Below are 20260 nucleotides of genomic sequence, written 5' to 3'. Positions count from 1 at the left end.
AAATTTGAAAATATACTATTGTGCGTGAAAGTAAATTTTGAACTATACAAATTTATAAACTGTAATTATAAAATTTCACATATATACTCCTTTTTACTAAAAAATTGTTTAATGTTATTTCATCATATAGAATATGCAATTACATAAAATAATATATTATATCAAATTGTGTATACAAATATTTTGCTAAATACAATTCAATTTCTAAATACATTGTTCCAATTATCATTTTATCTTATGCATGAATGCGCCTGAAATTTGTTTTAGAGTAAACGGTATACTTAGAAGGAAAAATTTTATATATGTATTTTTATAAGGGACTTGGAAATATCACTATTATATCACATAATAATTATTGATAATAGTATAAGTATTTTTACCTATTAGTTATAATTAAAGTTAGATAAGAATAAATAAATGTTTTGTTCATTTTCATTATAATTATAAAGAAATTTGAGAAAATCCAATTTCTTTTTCTAGTATTTTTAAAATTTGTACACCGTCGCTCCATGGAAATACACGTGCATTTATTTTTGGAATCTGGTTATTTTCAGCATGGTTCAACATCTTCATAAGTGTATAATCTTTTCGCGGAAACGCAACATCACGTTCGGAAAGTCGTAAGATCGGGCACAAATCATTCTTGCCATCTCCAACGTATGCTATTCGATCAAAATGTACTCCTTCATCGTTTCTTTTTTTAATGTAATCTTCTAAAATTTGCCCCTTGCATAAATTGACAGTACTCAATTTACAAGAATTTTGGACGTGATACATGTCTAGTTTTATGACCCCATCGTTATCGATTTTCGCAGGATTTGTAAATGTTTCAGTAATAACATAATTTAAATTTTTACTTTTTAACCATTCGCTAATAAACAACATATTTGAATCGCTAATAATAATAATTTCACAACCTCGAGAATGTAATTCTTTTAGAAGATTATCAATGCCCGGTACAGGAGGTATGTTATTAATAGCAGTTTTGATTTGTTTTATGTCGATGGAATTATTGTGAAGCAATTCAAATATCTTCCCCATGTATGTAGTCCAACCGTTAGAACGATATAGATCCTTTACACTGTCTGGCAATTTTTCGTTGGGTAATAGTTTTCGAGCCACGATATCAGTATTATCATTGACAATCGTATGATCAAAGTCAAATGCGATGAGTACCGATCGATGCATCTATTAAAATACAAATACATTACAAAGACAACCGGCATAAATTTATAAGGTTACTCATTTTGAATTTTGATTTTAATATTTCAACACAGTATATTCTCTCGGGATAATTCGCGACTGGGACATTTCTTAGTATATATTTAATCGTTTAATTCTTAATATTTGTAAAAGATGAAATATATTACTAATGTACATTGTTTTTATTATTAGCAATAATTAAATAATTATATACATGTTGTTTTAATTATAAAAATTATATTAAAATGTTATCCAAGTTATTTCGAAATATTATACTGTTACTTACTGTTAGTCAAATTTTCAACCATGCATAAAACTGCGATTTTGATAATATTGTAATTTTTAAATGGAGAACTTGCAACCAAACCTTGCGGCAGGTGTCCAATAACAGATTTTTGTAGAGTTAATAATTTTAACAATATAAATTAGGAGTAAAGAAAAATTTGCAACTGAAATAACTGGCAGATATCCAAATACTGACGTTTGTATAGGTTAAGCAATCTGGATAATATGATTCGTAAACGGATAAAAATTTGCAACTGATCCCTCAGACAGGTGTCTGAAGACTAAAGATTGAAGACTGACGCTTGCAGGTTAGTATTGTGCACATGAAAATAAATAGTATTGCTATTGTAGCAGATACAACCAGATACATACAAACCCATTACTTCCCCCGCACACAGATTTTATATAATAATAGATTTTATATATATAATGTATATTAAATATATATATTATAATTTTTAAGTATTTTTCAATATTATACCTATTACTTTGTTAGTTTTTTATGTTTCATTAAGTTTATTGTATACTTATTTATATATTTTTGAACAATTCATCGTTTTCATAGTTTTACACAGTTCATCATTTTGAAAATGTAAATAAGTAAATATTACTATAAATCTCTCTTTTATAAACAAATGTTTAATATTTATAAAATAGTCAATGTGTATTTAATTACAGTGTACTATTTATATAAGTATGATACAAACGTTAATTATAATACACATTAATAGTCATTTGTATAGAATAATAAGTCATTGTATATACAGCATAATTATAAAATTCATTATTGGAACAATATGCTTTCGTTTTCATGTAATATAACAGAGGTAATATTTTTACATACTGAAAGAATTATATTTAAAAATAATATTTCATGGAAAATTTTGAATCTTTGTTGTGTATATTCTATGTTTTGATATCATTTTTTTATTGTTAAATTTTATAAAATATGCTACATAAAAAAGATGTACAATCTGTCCCACGATCATACAGACAGGTTCGATACTCATATATCGAAGTCTAGGGAGAACAATCCGAAAATTGAGTCGTGACTAGATGTGAAAAATCAATATGATAGGTAAAAAGGTTCTCTTTCTTCTCATGCGTGATATGCTATGAATATTTGAGACAGAAACAAAGACATTCTACTCACCTTTGTCTGTCTCGCAAAAATGCAATTTTATTGACTGTCCATGTTGATTTTTCATGGTTAGACACGACTCAATTTTTGGACGGTTTTCCCTAGTGAATGTCGGTCGAGATCTGTTATATGTATGATCGTGGTACAGCGCATGCGCTGAATGGAAAACATTTTCAAATTTTACAAGGCTAAAAAGGAAACTATTGTAATTTTATATTTTATATATTTTAATGAAATAATGTGCTTCCAAGAAATATTAAAATATCAAGTAGCGAAGTGAAAAGTGACGAAAATTTTTCTCTTTCGGAAAAGGTGTGAAAATACATACATACATACGTATACATATGAATATATATATAACCTATAATTTTGTAAATAATGTATAATAAAAACTAAATATAATGTAATAGTAAAAACTAATCTTTTTAAAAATATTAAAGAGATTGAAGAAGGAATTATTTAATTCTATCAGTATAAAATAAAATTTTTTTTATTTTATTAATGAAAAATTAAAAAAGTTCTATATTTTGTACAGCAAACAAGAACAACTAGGTATTGTTTCCAAAACAGTTTAGTATTAAAAAATATAAATACATTTAATCAAGATAGAAATATGGATAATAATAAAGAACAAAGTATTGAACGTGAGATGATAAATGCATGTACAGTGGGCAAGTTCGAAATTGTAAACAAATATATTGAATGTAATTATTTTATATTAATAAATTATATTTTATATTGTAAAATAATAATATTTTTAATATAAAAGTATATTTCACTATAATATATAGCATATGATATAAACAAATTTTTATGTGATGGATGGACTCCACTTCTGTATGCTGCTTTTAATGCACAAATAAAAGTCATTGAGTATCTCATAAACAATGGAGCTGATGTTAATAAGCATAAGGGTATTTCCTTTGTACTTTGTGTTATGTATTAAATGTTTGAGAAAAATTTGAAATCTAATATGGATGGTGTAATATTTTAGATGGCTATACACCATTAATGGCATTATGCAATTCTATTAAAGAAACAACAGAACAACGTATAAAATGCTTAACAGCATTAATTGAAGCAGGTGCTAATCCAAATGCAAACAATAAACAAAGGTATTTACAACATATATATTTTAATATATTAATTATTTTAATAACTATTAAGTAATATTTTTGCAGACAAACACTTCTCATGTACGCTTGTACGTCACAAGAACCCGAATTTATAACAGAACTAGTGAAATATATAAAAAATATTAATGCATATGACAATAGGAAACAAACTGTAAGCTCTTTTAGTAATACTAATAGTTATTTCCAATAATAACAATAAAACTACGAATTATTTATTATTTGTAGGCATTGATGTATGCAACAATAGCTAATAAACCAGAAGTAGTCAAAATATTAATAGAAAATGCAGCAGATGTTACATTAACTGACTTAAATGGTCTAACTGTATATGATGTAGCTTCTATGAAAGGATATGATAAAGTAAGTTAAACTATAACATCCTGTTATAAAATACAATATAATGTTAACTATTACAGATTTTGTCGCTATTAAATCTCGATGAAGAAGTAGCAATAAATACTTATAAAATATTTAAAGTGTATGAGTGGAGACATATGTTTCCATCACTACTTAATATAGACAATGAAACTGTAGATCCTGATGTGTATACAATTTTATATGGGATGAATTTAGAAAAATATACTCATATTTTCCAAGGGATAAGTCTCAAAACATTTTTAACATTAACTGAAAATGACTTAATCCACTTAGGATTGGATATTAATGCACATAGAATACAATTTATAGAATGTCTTCATAAATTTCATAGGAAAAAATGGAGTATACAAAGCATTGGTGCTATCAATAAATCGTTACCCTATACGTATGTTTACTTCATAATACAATTATGTATTAATTAATTAACTGCAATTATTGTAGCATTGGATTATGAAAATGTAATTTTATATTCGTTTTCAGATTATATAATGGTATAGTCTCATTAGGTATATTATCTAAACAAATTGCTGTTATTGGTTCTAGTTTTCGGTATATTAAAAATAGCTTATTAAAGGTAAATAGTGGAGATATATATTTAACTACTGAACGAATATCTAATTATGAGCAAGAGCTTAAAAAAGTACAAGAGACACTTAGTATTCTAAAAAACGAGCTTATGCAAATAAAAGCACTTTCTAAAAGGGTAAATATATAAATATCTGGCAATGCACATACATTAAAGAGGAAACATTAAAATATATTTTATTAACATAGGTTGAAAAAGAAAACGATATTGGTATACCCGCAACATATATCAGGCCAAAAAAACGTAACATAAATTGGCCTATGTGTTTAAGCATTACATTAATTGCAGGAATCTATATATCGAAAACAATATATATTCAGAAATTAATATGTTATTGAAAATATGATTGTATCTATTAAGAATTTTTGTATATTTATTTTTTCTAAACTTGATTAATAAATTATTCATGTAGAATGAAATATTATCTTCTATAAATATGGAAACATACATCTTGTGTAATACAAAATTTTACAAATTTTAATGTTCATTTAAATTAGCTAATTTTTTCATTAATGGAAATAGTGGATGGAATGTTGGAAGATTTTGTTGTCTGACTGTTAACTGATAACGTTCCAGTGGTCCACTACAGAAAGCTAATCTATCTCTTTCATTTGGATGTTTATCCATCCACTGAGATAGTCGACCCACAGACCAACTTGTACTCTATATTAATAGTAATTAACAAATTAGTACCAATCTAAAATTTTTTAAATTTAGGATAATTCAGTTTCATTACAAAATAATAATATAAACATATATTCTCATACCTGATGTGGAGATACTAATTCAGGTGGTGCAGTAGAAAATAAATGTAAAAGAACAAGAGAGGAAGGTATGCCACATTCCCCTTCCCCTCCTAAAACTTTCTGGACGATATCATCCGGGCTAAGTGGAAGCAGTGCTTTTAATGCTCGTAATGTTCTATATTGTTGTTGTTCTGATGATCCCAACTGCCCTCCTCTACATAATGGAGCAACAGCTATTTCTATCTAAATGAAAATAAAAAGATAAAAGATTGAAACTTAAATATAAAATTTTAGCATGATACTACCATATATTACAACATACCTGACTAAAATCAACAATGAGTTTGGCTCTTCCAAAATCGGTTAATGGTCTTAATATGCAAGCATGTCTTACAAAAAGTTCAATGCACCGTGAAGCAACAGATTTACAACTAAAAATATGATTAATTTCAGCATTATGTCGCAAATACATTATAAAAGTTGCAATTATATTTTTAATTACCATTCAGCAACTACTGCCTGATTTTTATATGGCATAAGAAATGTATTTACAGAACGTAAAATAAATCCTTGCAATTCGCGCATGTAGAGTGAGCAGTTAATTTCTTTTCCTATAGGGCTACTCAGACTGTAGAGGAAGAATGCGCATACATATATAGTACGTATATTTTAAGATATATTTAATTTCAGAACATTGTATTTACTTACTCTCGAAATTCTGTATCATCATGCATGGTTAAAATAATACTTTCAATTGCGTCACTAATAGATGCTAACAACGGCGATAGTATGTTTTTTGTTAATACGTCTACTTCTTTAAGAGCTACAGAAATTACTGAATTTCCTTCACATGGGAGACCAGATAAATTTGCTATTACACGAGTTACTTGACTAGAAAGATAATAAAGTAGGTTTGCAAGAGACACATTTGTTTGCTGAACAGTGGTTGGAGAATCAATTACTTGACTAGCTTCTCCACCCACAAGTAATCCTTGTTCACATTTTAAGCAAAAGAGTCTTATAGCTTTTCCTACATTACGAGCAACTACTGTTGAAAGGCCATCATCAACCAATGACACACTTAATTCACTACAAAGAACATAAGGATTGATATTTATTAGACAGCATTAAAAATGAAGATATATATCTATTATCTTGATTTACTTTGTTACTGTGCGTATAAGACTATCAATTTCATCCTGTGTAGGTAATCCTTCACCAGAAAACATAGTATGTACTTGATCTAATAGACGTGATACTGAGCGAGATAAGTATGCGTTTTCAAATGGTAATAATACATTATGACTGAAAGAATATAAATATTATTTGTATTATATAAGATAAATTATTTGACGTCTTTTTTATATATCTTTCTATTTACTTGATTTTGTAAATACTAATGCTCTGTAATCGTTCCTTCAGACGTTTTCTCAAGTCTAGAAATATTCTCAAAAATTTTGGGTATTCACCTTCTAATGCTTGTTTTACAAATGATGAGCCTGAAAACATAAACGCGGTGTTTTTATCAGAACGAAGATTTCAATATTATAATTTTTACCTTGTGCACGTTCAATTAATACTTTAGAAAGCAGAGTGTTTACTCTGTCCCAAAATTTCTGTGATAGTTCATCCAATTCCTTTACATGATGTTCTAATAGTATTCTTTGCAATAGTTCAATCTAAGATAATAATATAGTATATAGTTTGAAAATATGAGTAAATAGATTTAAGAAAGATACAGAACAAATATTCTTCAGTTACATTACTTGTAAACAGTGTGTATAAAGAGTATCTTGAAAAAGTCTTTCAAGATTTTCCCAAATTCGTGTGCGTAAATTTCCAGAAGATCCTGGAGAAGGAATAGCAGCTCGTCCAGGTGCTGCTCTTTTTCCAAGGTCTTGATTTGTTGTTAAAGTTACATCTAATGATTCTGAAGCAATTTTTTCAATCTCTGATAAGGCAGAATCTATGACATTATCTATAGCTCCATTTACAACTCTCAAATTTTGAAATACCTGTACAGCTGTACTAACCTATTTGTTGTAAATTATAATTAACAGTTATAAAGATAATAGTATCTAAAAGAATAATATGTACTTATATACTTTAGCTCTATCCATTGTTTGTAAACCTTGAGATAAAGTATGAGTTGCTATTCTCTGTACTGTTGTTCTATGAGATTTTACAACTTGTTGATCATCAGCAATAACATCTAATCCATTTAAATCTGTATCCATCATCAACTGTTCTATAAACAACAATTATCATATTTCTTTTATATATATATATTTTTTATGAAATGTAAAATTAAAAATAAATTAATATACCAAGTTCATGAAGGCTATTCGCAGCTTTTATGATATCTGGACCTTGCATATTATTTGTCATTTGAGAACATAAACGTTTTGATAAATGTTGCATTCTAGCTACTCTCCGTAGCAAATCAGAAGTTTCATGAAGCCTTGCTAGAACAATTGTCTGAGTCTCAATTCTATTAAAAGGATCAATAATTTTTCCACGTAAACGTTCTACAGCTGATAAAAGGCTCTAAAACACAAAAATTTATATTTTATTCAAAGTAATATTTATTTCCCTCAATATTTATAAATGTATTTATATGTACCTGAACATGTAACTGCATTATTGAAAGCACACCTTCCAATTTTTCTACCCATGATGCTTGTGACAATAAATCTTCATGATTAGCTAATACTTGCTTCTGTAATTCGGCATTCAATATTTCAATGGCTATATCAAAAATATTATATATTATAATATATCATGACATTATGTTGGAGATATAATAATTTTTTTATTCACCTTGTCCTAATTTATTTATCTGTTGTGCCACTGATAACATTTGATTGATATCACCTTTTTTGGATTCACCATCAGAAAATTGTTTAAAAAATTCTGAAAGGCATATGCTTAAAAAGAAAGCTTTAATACATATTTTGACGCATAATGTTGAATAAATTACCATCATTTTCTATATCCTCCCAATTTTTAATTTCATCCATCATCAAGTTAAGAGTGTTGAAAATACAGATTGAAAATGAAAGATAATTAATGACACGTATGTAGCAAAATGTTATAGGTTGTAATTACTTCATATATTTTAAATGTTACATTTACTTGTTACTATAATTATGATATTTTTTATCATTTACATTATATTATTTACGTTAAAATTTTACTAATAAAAATATCTGCATCTGTAGGTATATCTTCGTTATATTTTCCTCTCTGGTGCAAATGCAGGATAATAAATGTAGGTTCCTGCATCAGTGTTAGTACAATTTATAAATACAGAACCATATGTCAAGTGTATGTAACATACCAAAATAAAATTGATAAACAACTCGAACAGTGGACTGTTCAGAACAATTTCTTTAAAAAAAATGATACATAGTCTTTTTATTATCAATTCGTCAGGGTAAGTATTAAATTGTGGGTAAACATATATATTTAGTATCTGACAAGTATTTGGTTAGAAACTTGCATATGATCATATATATATATATATATATATTATCAAATCTGTATATATATATATATATCGTATTTTATACATATTTCAAAAGATTTTATGTGTGATTAAAAAATTTCAATTCTGGGTTTCATAAACTTAAAATATTGTTTACCCTTAGAGATGTTTTCATGGAAAAGCATTGGAAAAGTGCAGTGGCACGGTCACTATGTGACTACTTCTTTGATCAACAGCGAAGAGTTTTATCTCCTGAAGACACACCACCTGTAATAGCTACACCTCATCATTATCTCATTAGTATATATCGTTGTAATATGTTTTTTGTTGCGGTATGCATGACAGAAGGTATTTATTCATAATATGAGATTAATAAATTGTTTTGATTGTAAAATATATTTTAAATATTATTTTTATTTTATAGTTCCACCATTATTTGTGATAGAATTTTTACACAGAGTAGTGGATACTTTTGAAGACTATTTTAGTGAATGTACAGAAACTATCATAAAAGAAAACTATGTGGTTGTCTATGAATTATTAGATGAAATGTTGGACAATGGTTTTCCATTAGCTACAGAATCTAATATTTTGAAGGAACTTATTAAACCACCAAATATATTAAGAACTATCGCAAATACTGTAACAGGAAAATCTAAGTAAGTATATTAACTATATATTTGAGGTAAAATATAAAAATTGATATATATATATTTAACTGTATATATAAATTATAGTGTTAGTGCAACATTACCAAGTGGACAATTATCTAATGTTCCTTGGAGGCGTACTGGTGTTAAATATACAAATAATGAAGCATATTTTGATGTTGTAGAAGAAGTTGATGCTATTATAGATAGAACTGGTGCAACTGTGTTTGCAGAAATTCAAGGCTATGTATGCGTTTTGTCTAATATTATCAGTACTGATTTATTTATGGATAGAAATATTTATACAATAAATATATTGTATAATTATATGTTTAAATTGTAGATTGACTGTTGTATAAAATTAAGTGGTATGCCAGATTTAACACTTTCTTTCATGAATCCCAGATTATTTGATGATGTCAGTTTTCATCCTTGTGTTAGATTTAAAAGATGGGAGGTAAGAACAAGTAAAAGCTTAAACTTATTAATCACATCATTAATAGAATACTTTTTTTCCCAGTCAGAACGAATACTTTCCTTTATTCCACCAGATGGTAATTTTCGTCTTCTTTCTTATCACATAGGATCACAAAGTATTGTGGCAATTCCAATATATGTAAGACATAATATTAGTCTCAAGGAATTAGGAGGTGGGAGATTAGACATAACTGTTGGGCCAAAGCAAACCATTGGCAGAACCGTGTGCATTATATTTTTCTTATATTTTTATGTGGAAATATAAAAAAGTGATATAATTTTACTACATATATATTTTAGGTAGAAAATGTTACATTAGAAATTCCTATGCCAAAAATAGTTTTAAATTGTACATTAACTCCAAATCAAGGAAAATACTCATTTGATCCTGTGAGCAAAATACTCTTATGGGATATTGGAAGGATAGATGTTTCCAAATTACCGAACTTAAGAGGCTCTGTAAAATAATTATACGATTATAAAATAATTTTTTAGGGTGTAAGTAAACATGCATAAATTAAAAACTAATTTAAAAAATTAATTTTTTAGATTACTATTCAAAATTCTGCCAGTATAATGGAATCAAATCCTGCAATTAATGTATGTATATATTATATATATGTATTACTATTGTATGTAATATAGTTTAACAATTATTTTACTTTAGGTTCACTTTACAATCAATCAGTTGGCAGTTTCTGGCTTAAAAGTTAATCGATTGGATATGTACGGAGAAAAATATAAACCATTCAAAGGTGTGAAATATATTACCAAAGCCGGAAAATTTCAAATTAGAATGTAAATAAGAATAATGTGAAACGTTTCTCATATCAATCATAAGACTAAATATGTGTGTTAAATTTCATGGGAATATATATAATTAAAAATAAAGAATAATAAAATCTTGTAAAACAAATTAATTTGATTTTTATTCACATTATATGTGTTAAACTTTCATTATGAATGTACTTACAGTCAAGCATTTCATCATGCTTTTTAATATAAATGATTTCAAGTATACTATATTGTTAATGACACAATAAAAAATTGTGTTCATTGGTAATGGAATAAACACCAAAGAAAAAATTTATGAAGAGGGAAAGAAAATATTGAAAGAATATAATTATAAACTTGAAATTAATTTGCAATTTATTTTATTAGCAAAGTGTATCTTATAAAAGAATGTCATAAATAATATAAGTAACTTATTTCGATTTTGTTTTAAAACACTTGTTTTAAAAAATAATCTAGGCTATTAAATAAATTAATCTATAATAGGTTGATGACACGATAATCTCTTAACTTCAAGGTCTTCCCATGTTAGATGTGTTGCATATGTAAATAATCGTTCCATATTAGTTGCATAAATTGTATGGTTGCTAACAAGATTTTTATACATCTGTTTGAAATAAAACTGTTATTAAACCATAAAATATTAAGCGTTATTTAAATAGTTTCAATGAATTATCTTCCCTAACCTTTAGTGTATGTTGTAAATCAGCTGTATTAACAGGTTTTAACGAAGGTGGAATAGTTTGTGGAGAACATGCGTAAGCAAAAGCTGTAGCTTGCTCTGCTTCTTCAATATTTGGTTTTATCATAGGCACTTGACCATAAGGATCTATTATTTCTGTTGCAGTGTAGTCCGATGATCTTAATATGTGAGTAGAATTTCTTTTCCATGAACTAGGTACTGGTTCTCCAATATTATAAATAAATGAACCATCTCTAACAGCATACCCTTTTCTTCTTGTAAATATTGCTGTAAGTATATTTTTTAAAAAAATCTGTGTAGCTGCTATAACTATATGTGCAGTACTTTCTTCTGCTCCATCCATATTATTTTCCCATGCTGCAAGCATTAATCTTGCTAAAACAAAAGTTCTATCTGGCAGTACAAGTTCTTGAGCACTAGAACGATTTGCTCCAATAGGCTCATCTCCAACAGGTGATGAAGTTTGACTTAATACTTCAACATACATATCTGCGGGCTAAATATAAAATATAAAAGAGATTATAGTTTACGTCTAAACAAATAAATTGACTATAATTCCATACCTCAAAATTTGATTTATCAGTTCTATATTTGCGTTTTAATCTTAGCCTCTTTTCTTTTATAGCTTTATCTCGATCTAATTTCCGTGTAGGTGTAGCAGCAGCTAAACCTCTAACTTTATTAAATAAACAAAGAAGAAATTCATTATGAAGATGAACTTGATCTTCTGTCATGATATTTCTTGCTTCACAATCAAATTCTTCTTTCGTTGTCTAAAATAATAACATTTTATGAATGACATTATTAATAATATTATAAACTATTTTTAAATATTAAAATGTCACAATAATATTAAATACCTTCATTTGAAACCACAGTTTCATCTTTTCAAAGTACCTATCAACAATATAAGATTTTTAAGAATTATACTTCAATATTTATAAATATTTTATATAAAAAACAAAAAAAAGAAGATTGTAATCATTTAAAATAATAAAAAATTCTAAAATATAATATTCTATTTATAATGAAAATTATGTAAAATATTTTTTTCCAAATGCGTTGGGTATATAATAACCTTTTTCTTAAACTAATAAAATATATCTTACACTTTTGCATTTTCACCAAGCGAGGCTACAAGACTTTTTCTGGCTAAATTTAATTCTTTTGATGTTGTCATTTTTGAGAGAGAAATAAGCTTTACAGAGAATAACCTATAAGTACGGTCAATTTCAACGTAATCCTTAAATATTGCTTTCAATTTGTATTTATATGTAGTGCAATATTTTTGATTTAATTACACTGTTACTCATATATTTCGATAAAGTTTTATACTGATTGTTTATAATTTTGTGACACTTCTCTAAGCAATGAAACCTCTTAATAAAAATTTGTATACTGACTTCCATATTATAATGTAATGTGGTATATACATATGTATATATATGTACTTATGTATGTATATTGTTTAATATTATACATTTTTGAATGTTTTATATGGAATACTTGAAAATGAAGAATAAATATTATTCAATTATAAATTATAGCTATACAGATATCTCCCATATAACATAATATTTCTATAACACGATTTCGCTTATCGGTTCGATAATTGGGGAAATCGCCGTAGAAAAAGGTACATAATGAAACTTTTTAAATATAAACATTCGATATTTTTCATTCGAGCAAGCGTACATATTATCCTAAATTAGCGTACCGGATTTCGGAGTATTGAAATTTTTGATTCATTTTTAGTTTGTGCAATATCAAGCTTTTGAAAAAGTCACTCAAAAATTTGTTCGCAATAAGCAAGTCGCAACTTGAAGTTTTTCTGATAAAAAATTGATGACATTTTTTATAGATAATTTTGAACATTTAATTATGCCAGATAGTAAATTTTCTCTGTGTGAAAATGAAAAAATATTAAGTTGTTCAGAAAGTTCGTGCCGATTTTCGGTAGGTGACATTAGGACAGGTCTGAATATATCAGAATGACTGAAAACAAATGATATGTGTATATATTCTAAAAGGTGATGTCTCAGGCATCTTTAGAAAAAAGTTTGGTTGGGATACATTAATCTTTGTTAATTTTATACGCTCTTAAATATGGGAGGGAACAAAGCTCGTTATAAGCATTTGATGCTTTTCTTCTACCGAAAAGGCAAAAATGCAACACAAGCAGCAAATAAGATACGCGCTGTTTATGCTGACGGCGCTATAGTTGAAAGAATTGTGCGGAAATGGTTTGCTAGGTTTAAAGCTGATGATTCCAACCTTGAAGATAAAGAACCCTCGGGTATGCCCTCTATACTGAAGATTAGATTAATGACTGATCGAGAATAATTCATGCTATACGACACGTGAATTAACAGAAATATTAAAAATATCAAAATCCACCATCCACGAGCATTTTGCGAAGCTTGACTATATAAATCGTTTTAATGTACGAGTTCTCCACGATTTAACGGAAAAAGATCCGAAGGATCGTATTTCCATTTGCGGCTCGCTCTATAAACGCAACGGGGAAACACCATTTTCAAAGCAAGTAGTGACGGGGAATGAAAAATGGATTATTTATAATAACGTTGGGCGGAAAAGATCTTGGGGAAAGCGGAATGAATCACCTTTAGCCACCCAAAAGCCGGTCTTCATCCGAAGAAAGTCATGCTTTATGTCTGATGGAACTAGAAAGGAATCTCGTATTATGAGCTTCTACCAAACAACCAGACGATAAATTCGTATTGCTTGCAATTTGACGAATTAAAGACAGTAATTGAACAAAAACGTCCAGGCAACCAGCGAATCGGAAGAGTGTTGTGTTTCATCCAAACAATGCGCAGTCTCGTGTGTCATTGACTACTTGACAAAAGCTGTTGGAACTTGTTTGGGATGTGCTACTCCACTCACCATATTTACCAGACATTGCCCCCTCAGATTTTCACCTTTTAGGTCATTACAAAATTTCCTTAATGATAAAAGCTTTAACTCTTTGGTCAACATAAAAAATTATATTGAGAACTTTTTAGCCGAAATACTTGAGAAGTTCTGGAAGGATGGAATGTTCAAGTTGTGTGAAAAATGGAGAAAGGTTGTGGAACAAAATGGCACCTATATAATTCAATCGTATATCGAAATTTAAATGTGCTGCATTTGAAATTTCCTTAAAAATCGGAATGAACTTTCCAGACAGCCCAATATTTATATGTCGGAGTCAGGTTGGCATTTTGGGGCGTTCGATGAACCTTTACTTACTTTACCATCGGTACAATGTTTATCTGTACAAAGGTGGACACTACAAGAGGCTATGATGGTCGAGATGATGGTGACAACGAATTCAGGTTCGATAACGAATCCACGGTCCACGGGATGACGAGTACAAACGTAATACACGATTCGGGTAACTTTCTCGATAACTCAATCAGCAATTCGTCCAACTAACTAACTAACCCCTAATCCAAATGAAACTGCCCTTACATATTCCTGTCCCCACTTCTTGGGTCAATCTTTGTTTTTTTAGCGAGAGCCATATAATCATTCCATATCTCTGTCAGATAAATACTAGAATAACAAAACCGCGCAATTAGTAAACTCAGCTGCCTCAGGAAGAGAAATTAATTGTTTATTATATTTTTTTTTAGTGGAGAAAAGAAAATCTTTGCTTTCTGACGATAATAAATCAGTGAAATGATGCAGTAATTTTAATATATTCTCTATACACAATAATTTTTTAGATTTAACATTAAATTTATTTTCCTCGCGAGAATGTTTTTGCTATACTAAAGCCTACGTTACTTCTATAGGACGTATTGTAAATGTGATTGCCTTGAATTCGCCTTTAGTATTTTCATTATAAGTTTTAAACTTCTGCATTTTTTATTTTCTGTTAATAAAAATTTTATTGACATATTAGTGAAACGCTCCCGATTAAAATGGAACCAAATACGATATTGTTATAAAATTCGGTTATGTTGACTGAGCTTATGAAACTTCTTTCATCATACTTGTCGCTGTGCAATATCTAGCAACCTCCTAGCTGCTAAGACTCGTTTTACGTTTAACCCTTTACACTCGAGAGGCGACAGTCCCTGTTTATGCTAGATTTCGACATCTTCGATTGATGAGAGTGCAATATTGGTTTGTAAATTGGTTCGTTAGCTTTTTGTGTTCTTTGTTAGGAAGTGTAAAATGTTAGACTTTAAAACGGAGATGAAATATTTAATCCCATATCCCTCCGAAACTATGGTTTTGACAACGTCTCCAACGTTAGTTCGGATTTGACGATCATAGTAAAAGTATAACAGTTTAGAAACCCTAAAAAAATGATTTTCGGAAGTAAAATTAGCTCAAATGAAGATGAACTTGATTTTGAGCTGTTGAAGAATGAGATCAATTATATTCAAGAATGCATCTTAGTTAATGCTTTATAAATTATCACACAAAAAAATATAGAAGTTAGTATCACAAAATCATATTTTCAAAAATGTAAATATAGATAAATTATTAGAATATAATGTTTTGTAAGTTAACTTGGATATAAAATCATTTTACGCTAGCTGTAAGACACGCGTCACGTATACGTTAAATCATCCGGAGTAGCTGCTACGCCCGACCGAAAAAGTCCTCGAGTGCAAAGGTTTAACCCCTTGTCCTACAACAACGAGTGAAACTCGTGGTAAGAAATTTGGGTGCAATGTAAAAGTTGCCAAAGGTACGGTCACACGCAGAAATACTGCAACCATACCTTCCGCTGCGTTAAATGTGCAGGTACACACCCCACTGACCAGTGCACTAAATCACCGGAAACCCCAGCGAAGTGCATATACTGTCAAGGTGACCATCCTGCTAATTACAAAGGCTGCTCAGCCTACAAAACTCTGTACACAAATAAGTACCCTAAACTCAGAGCAAAAGAGATAACCAATCAAACACCCAGTCCTCTTAAATTCACTACTAAATCCCCTTAGCCAATCCAATACCCAGTCCTCCTAAATTCACCACTACTTCAACCTCCTATGCCCAAACAGTACAAGGAATCCAAAATAATCCGAATAGCCACAGGAACCACTCTCAAAATAGTGTCCCCAATTCACCAAACACAAACAACGTCTTTAGACTTGGAAAGTTAATAGAAAAACAATCAGAGCAAATAAATAATTTGCTATCACTACTAACACTCATCATGGATAAATTAACACGCCCCGACGCAAAATAAAACCAAAACGCATAGCTCTTTGGAATGCCAACGGTCTAGCTCAACACAAATTTGAACTAGAACTCTTCCTAAAACAGCAGCAAATCGACGTAATGCTCGTATCGGAAACTCACTTCACCGACAAAAACTATCTGAAAATAAACGGTTATAAATTCTACCATACCTAACATCCCAGCGGAAAGGCCCACGGCAGCACCGGAATCATAATCAAATCAAGCATTAAGCACTACGAACTTCCATCGTTCCAGAAAGACTACCTCCAAGCAACAAACGTAGCAATAGAAGACTGTCATGGTACAATCACCACTTCAGCAGTATACTGCCCTCCCAGACACTCCATCGCCAAAAAAGACTTTGATAACTTCCTGGACACCCTGGGCAGTAGATTCATAGCTGGAGGAGACTATAACGCCAAACATACCCAATGGGGCAGCAGACTGGTTACAGTAAGAGGCAAAAATCTCTTAAACAGCTTTGGTTGGTTATCTCATAGTTTTAGTTTAGGGTAAACGTTTGTATTGAAGAAAGTTTGTTTGTAAGAATAATAAATTTTTTACCTAATAATTTAAATTATATTTGTGCTTTATTTATTCTATTACGCTTATTACGTTTATTATTATATTATATTATATTTCTTATATTTACCAATGGAAATTTATTTTAACATTCTTGTTACCAAAGGTTTTAGTACTGAATATTCTTCATTATTGTACTTATTGTTAAAGATGTTATTATATAGTTTTTATGATCTCAGAACATGGAGTTCCTTTTGTAAGATAATAATAGATCAATAAATATAAAAATATTCTACTATTACGTATTGTTTAAAGACCAGTCATTTCGACTGGCTTTAGTAGAGATAGCTACGTCTCAAATGTCGGTAGTTCTAGTGTTAAAATCCTTCGGCGACTACCAAACCGCTCTCTGTTCTCGCCTAATTATACTTCTAACAACAACTCATGGCGAGCGACATTTGACTGTGATAATAAGCGTACATGTTACAATGTTGCCACTCTCATATGTTCTCGCGAACGCGTGTTCCCAGTTAAGTGGATAACCCTGTATATTGGTTACCGGTCGCCGATCGCTTAGCTTCTGTTTATAAACAAAGGTCGACCGAGCTTAAAGGTGAGACTATAAGAAACATATATGTCTGTTACAACTTATAATTCAATTAAAAGTGAATATCATCAATGTATTAAGTTTGGATTTGGGTTAGGCTTCTCAATCCGATCATCGTAAAGTGTAGACAACTAATAAATTATGTAATTATAAAGATAGTAGATGAATATTATTATTACTGATGAATACTGATATTATTTTACGAAAAGTACAATTGTTCTTATTTTGCGGAGGCGTTTCCAGTCGCTTCTTGGTGGCTTAGATTGAAAAAATTAACCCAAATCCAATACATCGATTATATTTATTCACTTTTAATTAGGTTACAACAGATATTTCTTATAGTCTCACAAATACACATTGTGCACAGAACTTCCAAGCTCCTCGACCCTCGTTTATAAATAGAAGATAAACAGTCAGCGGTCAATAACCAAACAGACGCATACGCTGTTGTCACGTCGGAGACACGGGAAATCACGAAACTGACAGATCACCGGTGATCTTGTAACGTCAATTCACATCAGAGACCAGGCCACACACCGCGGACAGGATGGCGCCCAGATGTCTGCACATCCTTGGCGCGTATCTTCAATAGTCTTAAGTACCCACCAGGGGTCTTGGAATTTTCAGAGTTAAGGTCCTTCGAACCAAGCGAGTATCTCTTGTCTTAGATTTCCTTTCACGTTTATTGTTTACTACGGGTTAACACGGAAAGTTGGTTTTCCTCATGTCTGGTATGTTCCGTTAGCAACTTTCTCACGAGGGCGGCTAAAATCCTTCCTGGTCCACCAACCGTCTTATTATCCAATCGGAGACGGTGTCTACTTTTCTCACCTCCTTAACCAAAATCGTAATCAACAAATCCGATAGTCCCGTGTCCTTAGACACACCCACCCATAGCTTTCCTCAGACACAGTATTGTCAGTAAAATTTCACTTATTCTGTATTCTTAGAATAGTCAACATATCTTTCCCGGTCTCTACCCTTATAACAGTCGCGTATCAGTGTAACTAAGTTTTACATAACGTGGTTGGAGTGAATTGTGATTTATGTTAATTCAGTGTGTATTCCATTGTGATTGCTGAATTCATAATAAGGTTTAATTAAAACAAAATTAATAGTTGTGTTACGACTCAGCTATTTTATTTTATCTTCCAACCCTCAAGTTTACGTGACAATCTCCTCGCGTCGCAGTTCGAACGTTTCACAAATAAGGTAAAGAATTGAACTTTAGATATAGTAGTAAAATTTATTGTATGAATCCAACAGAGTGACGGTTCAGAGTTATAACAGAGAATGTGGAGAGCTGATTTTAGGAAGGTTTATATACTATGGGTTTGGCTCTTATGGAAGGGGTGTCGCCGGGGCCCAGGTCTGAGTTTGCCATGCTGTTACTGTTTTCTGACACTGGAACACTCTCTACATTGTTGTTTCGATGGCCTGCAGGATGTTCGTTAAACTCCCTTGGTTTTTCTATCGCTAATTCATGGCTTTGTGACACAATCAGGGACACACAATTATAGACAGAATGTAGTGTAGTGATACCGACAATTTCTTGCAAATATCTCGTAAATTAAAGCCAAGCAGCAGTTGTATATATCGCAAAAAGTTGTTCAAAATACTGATTTCTACAACATATCTAAAAATTATTGAAATCAATGAAATGGGTGCGATATCGATAATTACCATGGTTTTTAACCTTGTTCAGCCATTTAAGTCCCAGGAGTCATTGAAAAAACCGGGTCGAAAAATCCCGAACAGCGCGATAACGCTTATCTTAATCATTTGCGAAGAGAACCAAGCGGCGCAATAGTGCTCGTCATATTTGTTACTTTATGAAATATATCTATATTATTATATATGCGTACTATTAGTTTATAAATATTTCAACTTTTGTTCAATAAAAATTATTGAGAAGATAACAATGAAATAGAAAATACCGTTAGTCATCCTTTCCGACACAAAATCTAAACAGCGTGATCGTGCTACTTGAGATACAAACAGTTAGGGAGCAATGGACATAATATTTGCAATTAAGGCGAGTAAAAGTGAAAATAGAAAATTTGAAAATACATGTTGTATGTCGAAATCACTGTAAAGCTATATGCCATTTCTTCATGGCTGTATCGTAAAAATTGTCCGGGAACCGAAGGAAATCAACTTCACTTTTTTAAATGAAACGTTTTACATTTTTTAATACATTAATCGATTCATCATAGCATTTCTTATAAAAAATTATTAACCTATTTATGTTGAAAATTTATTAGTAGTGCACAAAAAATTTGTTGCAAGGGTTTAAAAATATAAATAAAATTAATAAATTTTGGGTTTTTGTTAATTAGCAG

General features: G+C 30.0%; 5 protein-coding genes across 10 annotated transcripts; 2 read left to right on the top strand and 3 right to left on the bottom strand.

Moving 5' to 3' along the window:
• Nucleotides 1-139: 139 nt before the first annotated feature.
• Nucleotides 140-1895, bottom strand: LOC117216196 (pyridoxal phosphate phosphatase PHOSPHO2-like). 2 transcript variants are annotated; one of them, XM_033462755.1, is made up of 2 exons: nucleotides 1861-1895; nucleotides 140-1188 (listed from the first exon to the last, which is right to left on the bottom strand). In XM_033462755.1, the coding sequence occupies exon 2, from the start codon at nucleotides 1186-1188 to the stop codon at nucleotides 442-444; it is 747 nt and encodes a 248-aa protein (XP_033318646.1). In that variant the 5' UTR covers nucleotides 1861-1895; the 3' UTR covers nucleotides 140-441. The 2 variants fall into 2 exon arrangements, with proteins under 2 accessions (XP_033318646.1, XP_033318645.1); XM_033462754.1 differs by lacking the exon at nucleotides 1861-1895 and adding an exon at nucleotides 1490-1700.
• LOC117216193 (ankyrin repeat, SAM and basic leucine zipper domain-containing protein 1-like) lies at nucleotides 1707-5082 on the top strand. 3 transcript variants are annotated; one of them, XM_033462748.1, is made up of 10 exons: nucleotides 2494-2566; nucleotides 2703-2941; nucleotides 3165-3333; nucleotides 3421-3543; nucleotides 3624-3744; nucleotides 3811-3916; nucleotides 3991-4125; nucleotides 4182-4528; nucleotides 4624-4846; nucleotides 4918-5082. In XM_033462748.1, exons 3-10 carry the CDS (start codon nucleotides 3243-3245, stop codon nucleotides 5065-5067), a joined length of 1296 nt encoding a protein of 431 aa, XP_033318639.1. In that variant the 5' UTR covers nucleotides 2494-2566; nucleotides 2703-2941; nucleotides 3165-3242; the 3' UTR covers nucleotides 5068-5082. The 3 variants fall into 3 exon arrangements, with proteins under 3 accessions (XP_033318640.1, XP_033318638.1, XP_033318639.1); XM_033462749.1 differs by lacking the exons at nucleotides 2494-2566; nucleotides 2703-2941 and adding an exon at nucleotides 1707-1796; XM_033462747.1 differs by having other exon boundaries at nucleotides 2472-2941.
• On the bottom strand, nucleotides 5064-8730 carry LOC117216191 (conserved oligomeric Golgi complex subunit 5). Of its 2 annotated transcripts, XM_033462743.1 has the most exons (14): nucleotides 8456-8730; nucleotides 8296-8388; nucleotides 8099-8223; nucleotides 7803-8022; nucleotides 7581-7723; nucleotides 7242-7508; nucleotides 7034-7154; nucleotides 6857-6974; nucleotides 6640-6780; nucleotides 6184-6564; nucleotides 5978-6103; nucleotides 5798-5906; nucleotides 5497-5718; nucleotides 5064-5392 (listed from the first exon to the last, which is right to left on the bottom strand). In XM_033462743.1, the coding sequence occupies exons 1-14, from the start codon at nucleotides 8496-8498 to the stop codon at nucleotides 5207-5209; spliced, it is 2295 nt and encodes a 764-aa protein (XP_033318634.1). In that variant the 5' UTR covers nucleotides 8499-8730; the 3' UTR covers nucleotides 5064-5206. The 2 variants fall into 2 exon arrangements, with proteins under 2 accessions (XP_033318634.1, XP_033318635.1); XM_033462744.1 differs by lacking the exon at nucleotides 8456-8730 and having other exon boundaries at nucleotides 8099-8194.
• A 3-nt stretch (nucleotides 8731-8733) lies between these two features.
• Nucleotides 8734-10989, top strand: LOC117216194 (AP-3 complex subunit mu-1). Its single transcript, XM_033462751.1, has 9 exons — nucleotides 8734-8911; nucleotides 9126-9310; nucleotides 9387-9621; nucleotides 9700-9859; nucleotides 9956-10069; nucleotides 10133-10312; nucleotides 10390-10548; nucleotides 10639-10689; nucleotides 10757-10989. Exons 1-9 carry the CDS (start codon nucleotides 8877-8879, stop codon nucleotides 10889-10891), a joined length of 1254 nt encoding a protein of 417 aa, XP_033318642.1. The 5' UTR covers nucleotides 8734-8876; the 3' UTR covers nucleotides 10892-10989.
• Nucleotides 10990-11308: 319 nt separating this feature from the next.
• LOC117216195 (transcriptional adapter 1-like) lies at nucleotides 11309-12950 on the bottom strand. 2 transcript variants are annotated; one of them, XM_033462752.1, is made up of 5 exons: nucleotides 12694-12950; nucleotides 12445-12481; nucleotides 12148-12357; nucleotides 11568-12080; nucleotides 11309-11488 (listed from the first exon to the last, which is right to left on the bottom strand). In XM_033462752.1, exons 1-5 carry the CDS (start codon nucleotides 12762-12764, stop codon nucleotides 11354-11356), a joined length of 966 nt encoding a protein of 321 aa, XP_033318643.1. In that variant the 5' UTR covers nucleotides 12765-12950; the 3' UTR covers nucleotides 11309-11353. The 2 variants fall into 2 exon arrangements, with proteins under 2 accessions (XP_033318643.1, XP_033318644.1); XM_033462753.1 differs by lacking the exon at nucleotides 12445-12481 and having other exon boundaries at nucleotides 12694-12948.
• Nucleotides 12951-20260: the final 7310 nt, after the last annotated feature.

Source organism: Bombus bifarius, unplaced genomic scaffold (assembly GCF_011952205.1).
Source record: "Bombus bifarius isolate JDL3187 unplaced genomic scaffold, Bbif_JDL3187 scf7180000010252, whole genome shotgun sequence".
NCBI classification, from domain to species: Eukaryota; Metazoa; Arthropoda; class Insecta; order Hymenoptera; family Apidae; genus Bombus; species Bombus bifarius.
The sequence above is the reverse complement of the archived record's forward strand: the minus strand, read 5'-3'. Positions and strand labels throughout refer to the sequence as shown.

Coding starts and splice junctions, on each gene's coding strand:
- LOC117216196 (XM_033462755.1), bottom strand. CDS start 1,188: ATGCATCGATCGGTACTCATCGCATTTGACTTTGATCATACGATTGTC.
- LOC117216191 (XM_033462743.1), bottom strand. CDS start 8,498: ATGATGGATGAAATTAAAAATTGGGAGGATATAGAAAATGATG. Junction 6,975..7,033: donor ATTAATTGAACGTGCACAAG/GTAAAAATTATA, acceptor TTATGTTTTCAG/GCTCATCATTTGTAAAACAA. Junction 6,781..6,856: donor ATTAGTATTTACAAAATCAA/GTAAATAGAAAG, acceptor ATATTCTTTCAG/TCATAATGTATTATTACCAT.
- LOC117216193 (XM_033462749.1), top strand. CDS start 3,243: ATGGATAATAATAAAGAACAAAGTATTGAACGTGAGATGATAAATGCA. Junction 3,917..3,990: donor ATGACAATAGGAAACAAACT/GTAAGCTCTTTT, acceptor TATTATTTGTAG/GCATTGATGTATGCAACAAT. Junction 4,126..4,181: donor CTATGAAAGGATATGATAAA/GTAAGTTAAACT, acceptor TAACTATTACAG/ATTTTGTCGCTATTAAATCT.
- LOC117216194 (XM_033462751.1), top strand. CDS start 8,877: ATGATACATAGTCTTTTTATTATCAATTCGTCAGG. Junction 9,860..9,955: donor TTGCAGAAATTCAAGGCTAT/GTATGCGTTTTG, acceptor TTTAAATTGTAG/ATTGACTGTTGTATAAAATT. Junction 10,313..10,389: donor AGCAAACCATTGGCAGAACC/GTGTGCATTATA, acceptor TATATATTTTAG/GTAGAAAATGTTACATTAGA.
- LOC117216195 (XM_033462752.1), bottom strand. CDS start 12,764: ATGACAACATCAAAAGAATTAAATTTAGCCAGAAAAAGTCTTGTAGCC. Junction 12,482..12,693: donor CTTGGTGAAAATGCAAAAGT/GTAAGATATATT, acceptor TATTGTTGATAG/GTACTTTGAAAAGATGAAAC. Junction 12,081..12,147: donor CTGATAAATCAAATTTTGAG/GTATGGAATTAT, acceptor TTTTATATTTAG/CCCGCAGATATGTATGTTGA.